The sequence below is a fragment of the Echinops telfairi genome, unplaced genomic scaffold, assembly GCF_000313985.2.
Source record: "Echinops telfairi isolate 266 unplaced genomic scaffold, ASM31398v2 ScPeMD7_7469;HRSCAF=8507_0, whole genome shotgun sequence".
Classification (NCBI taxonomy): domain Eukaryota; kingdom Metazoa; phylum Chordata; class Mammalia; order Afrosoricida; family Tenrecidae; genus Echinops; species Echinops telfairi.
Genome location: NW_022111372.1, coordinates 45575288 through 45579346, shown reverse-complemented (window position 1 = coordinate 45579346; position 4059 = coordinate 45575288). Strand labels below are relative to the sequence as shown.

General features: G+C 35.2%; 1 protein-coding gene across 1 annotated transcript; it reads left to right on the top strand.

Annotated features, from left to right (window-relative positions):
* Window positions 1-328: 328 nt before the first annotated feature.
* Window positions 329-3211, top strand: LOC101654542 (olfactory receptor 2M2-like). The gene is made up of 2 exons (XM_004697193.2): window positions 329-343; window positions 2273-3211. Exons 1-2 carry the CDS (start codon window positions 329-331, stop codon window positions 3209-3211), a joined length of 954 nt encoding a protein of 317 aa, XP_004697250.2.
* The last annotated feature ends 848 nt before the right edge of the window (window positions 3212-4059 follow it).

Below are 4059 nucleotides of genomic sequence, written 5' to 3'. Positions count from 1 at the left end.
AATCATATACTACATACAATCACATGATATTCTCCAAAGAACTCATCAAAGGATCAGGTAATTATTCTCTAGAAATTACTCCTGAACCTTATGAAAGAAACACAACCTAATTAAAGACCAGGGAGAGAAGTCTCTCAGGATGCTCCTCTAGAGGCATGCAGGCCCTTGACTACACATGATCTGAATTCTTCACTCCTCCTAAATAGTGAAGTTCTGTTCCATTTAGCCATTACCCAGTCATGGAAGCCAAGGTTAAATGCAAGAGGTCATATGAGAAGGCTGAATCACTTACTCAGACCTGAAGCAGGTATCTTTTCAGAGAAACACAATGCAGGAGATCAAAGTGTAATCACATTGTAAGAGGTACTGATGAGAGTGTAGAAAGGAATGTATTTCCTTTGACTACAGTATTCATTATTCCCTGAAAGTATAAGTGCTATATCTAAGATTTTGAAGGAACTAAAGTAGTGAGGCAGAATTTCTCTAGATCGGTTTTTAATTTGATTTAATGAATCAAAGTGGGGCTTGGCACTCTTAGCCTAGTCATCTGCCATGTTTAAAATCTTCAGAATATTTCTTTATGGTAATATTTTACATTTATTCATGTATCTTCATTTTTGTTTTGAAGTAAGTAGACACCAAAATGTTCATTTTCTATTCCTGAATACTTGTATCTTCTTTTATGCCACTAATATATCTGTGAAATAGAATAGAACTTGCTGTCTTCAGAATACTAGATCGGGATATGAAACATCACCGCCATGACATAGACTGAGGACTTTTTCTATCGGATGCTGTCTTACTTTGCTAATGTCAGTCCATTGGTATGAAAGACATTTTATAAATACAAATATGGATTTAGTTCTCACACATAGGTAAGCATACAAAGGAGACCCATCTATCAGTGGTCCTTTGCCTCTTTATGCCATAATGGTTTATAGGTTTGCTTGTTTTCTAAGTCATAGAATCCTAAGTTGTCAAAAGGAAAGGAGTGTGTCCTATTTAGCTTTACATTCCCTACGTCACTCACCTTGATCCCAGAAGTGGCTCACTCAGTCTGTGCTAGGTACAAGTGAAAGGAATGGGATTCTGAGAGACATGAGTGTGATCTCGTTAAAGTCCAGCATTTTTAGCAAATGTTGAGCGATTGTGACAGGACTTAATGGTGCTATAGTATTACTGATATCATGAATTAATGAGAAAATAATGTAAGATATATACTTATATATAATATGTAATAATATGTATATATGCATTACTCAATCAGTCAATGTTACTCTATGTAACATATGTTAATAACATACATATATTTTATATATACATAACTACTATGCCTGTATATACATGTAACTACACACATATATAAATGTAAATGAGATACTAAGTAAAAAAGTCTTCTAGGCACAGTCATGTTTTTGTTTGTTTGTTTGAAATGAACGTGTTTGTCCCTTAGGACTCTAAGTCAATTTAATTTTACTTCTTCTCCTCTTTTCTTTTAAAGCCACTCAAGCCACTATTTAGGTTCGAGGGATAAGAAATCTAGAGGGATTATTTTATTTAAGAAATATATTATATATATTTGCACATTATCTCAAGAAATAAAATCAGCAGCAATATCCTGTTAAATCCTCCAAGCATGTGGTTCTTTTTCTTCTCTACAGTAATAGTTCATTGGCACATATCTCGCTCAGTGCGTCTGGTGAATGGATAGCCTGGAACTGCATTTTCGGGTACTCTTATCAAGGGGAGAGAACCGGTCTCTACAAATGAAACATCTGGAACCACTTCTCATGACATTAGACTTCCTTGGTTATCAGTCCAGAGAAATGGAGAATAGATATGTAGGAATTATAGTGTTTCCTACATACTCGTCTGCACAGAGAAGAGCATCATGAAGTGGAATAATGGTAGTAATGCTGTGCTATTGTACAACGACGAGAGTTAATCATACTGAATACGGAATTTCAAATTATCTCAATCTGAAATAGCTACTTGTCAAATTTCCTGAAATTTCAACATTTAATTTATCTGACTGCATTTGTGCATGTAGAAAGCCACTTGTTAGTCAGCTAGCTAATAATGCACATTTATCTGTATATGTTATATGATTATTAATACATGTATATTATAATTACAATTGGCCATCTCCAAAGATTGGACAGATTTGTGAATGATAATTTCATCACAACGTCAGCACATATTTCCATGAAAAAGAGTTTCCTCCAGAATAAACGGATACAATTCTCCTTTTCATTCCTTGAGATGTGAGAAGGATATGAAAAGAGGAAACATAACCTCCATGATGGGTTTTACCCTTCTTGGACTTTTCCCAGGCACAAGATACCTGGAATTCCTCGTCTACACAATATTCCTCATGTACATCATTGCCATCACTGCAAACACCATTCTGGTCCTTCTCCTCTCTCTGGATCCCCAACTCCAGAGCCCCATGTACTTCCTGCTCAGTCAGCTCTCCCTCATGGACATCTCCCTCATCTCCACCACTATCCCCAAGATGCTAACCAACTTTTTCTCAGGCACAACAGATATTTCATATATTGCCTGTGGGACACAGGTCTATTTGTATATTTCCCTTGCAGGGAGTGAATGTATTCTGCTCACCCTGATGGCCTATGATCGCTATGTGGCTATTTGCAACCCCCTGAGGTATGTGACCACCATGAATTCTCATGTATGCCTGCAGATGGCCATTGTGTCCTGGGTTGGCGGAGCAATTAATTCCCTACTTCAAACCACATATTCCATGCATTTTCCTAGATGTGGCTCCAGAGAAATCCATCATTTCTTCTGTGAGATACAGGCTGTTCTCAAGTTGGCATGTGAGGACACATCAGTTTATGAGAAAGTAGTGTCAGTGATGGGAATTATATTTCTTCTCATACCCTTCGGCCTCATCCTCACTTCCTATACTCTCATCTTTCTTAGTGTTCTCCATGTAAATTCTCCCAAGGGGAGAAATAGAGCTCTCGCTACATGTTCTTCCCATCTGATGGTGGTGTTTCTCTACTTTGGTCCAACTATGGTCATCTATTTGACGCCCAGTGCCTTGCACTCCTCAGAACAAGACCAGAGTGTCTCAGTATTCTATACCATCCTCACCCCCATGTTGAACCCTCTGATATACAGTCTAAGGAACAAAGATGTTGGAAAGGCTCTGAGAAAAATATATGCAAAAATTCATCATAATTAGTATATTATATACTATGAGATTATAAAACCTCAACAATTCTAAGATAACATACTTTTGTTACTCTTGTACAATGAAAAATATTGGCTACTAGGTTATCAATATTTATCACTAACAGTACTTTATGAAAGACTGTGCTATGAAAACTGTTTTGACTATTGTAAATAATTTGGTCAATATAAATTTGGCTTATGTTTAAGCATTTTAGTGATTTTTATATTTTATTAATGTAGCTTTCTCTACATCTTAAAAATGAATTGATAAACTATGATATTTATAAAACAATTTGCCTGAATTATTTAATACAAACAAATTTAAAGTCAATCAGGGAAGTTAGGACCATGATATATTAGTGTACTTCTGTTTCCTATATGCAAATGGAAATACTTACAATTATCTACCCTCTGATTTCAAGAAAATTTAGTTCACCTCGGTTATATTTTGAAAGAATCTACTACTACAAGAACAGTAGACATATGGGCAATAGATGGTGTTTGAATTAAATATCAAATAAATATTGATATTTTTGATCCACAATTAGATAGTTAATTGTGTTATTTTCAGTAGGATTGTAACTTCATATGGAATGGTATTCTCAGTTCAGTTAAAATAACCTGTATATTTCCAAAAGGAAAATGTAATTAAATGTTGTGCTACAAGTCAAGCAATACAAGCTTTGAACTTGGTCTTCCACATGAATTCTTGAGGTTTTTCCCCACCCCATTTTGTCACAGATGAGATTTCAATTGGAGAACAGATTGGTTGTCCTATTAAACTAATTCATTATTATTTATGTCCTATTAAACTAATTCATTATTATTATTTATACAAAATGTCATGTCCTATGTTGT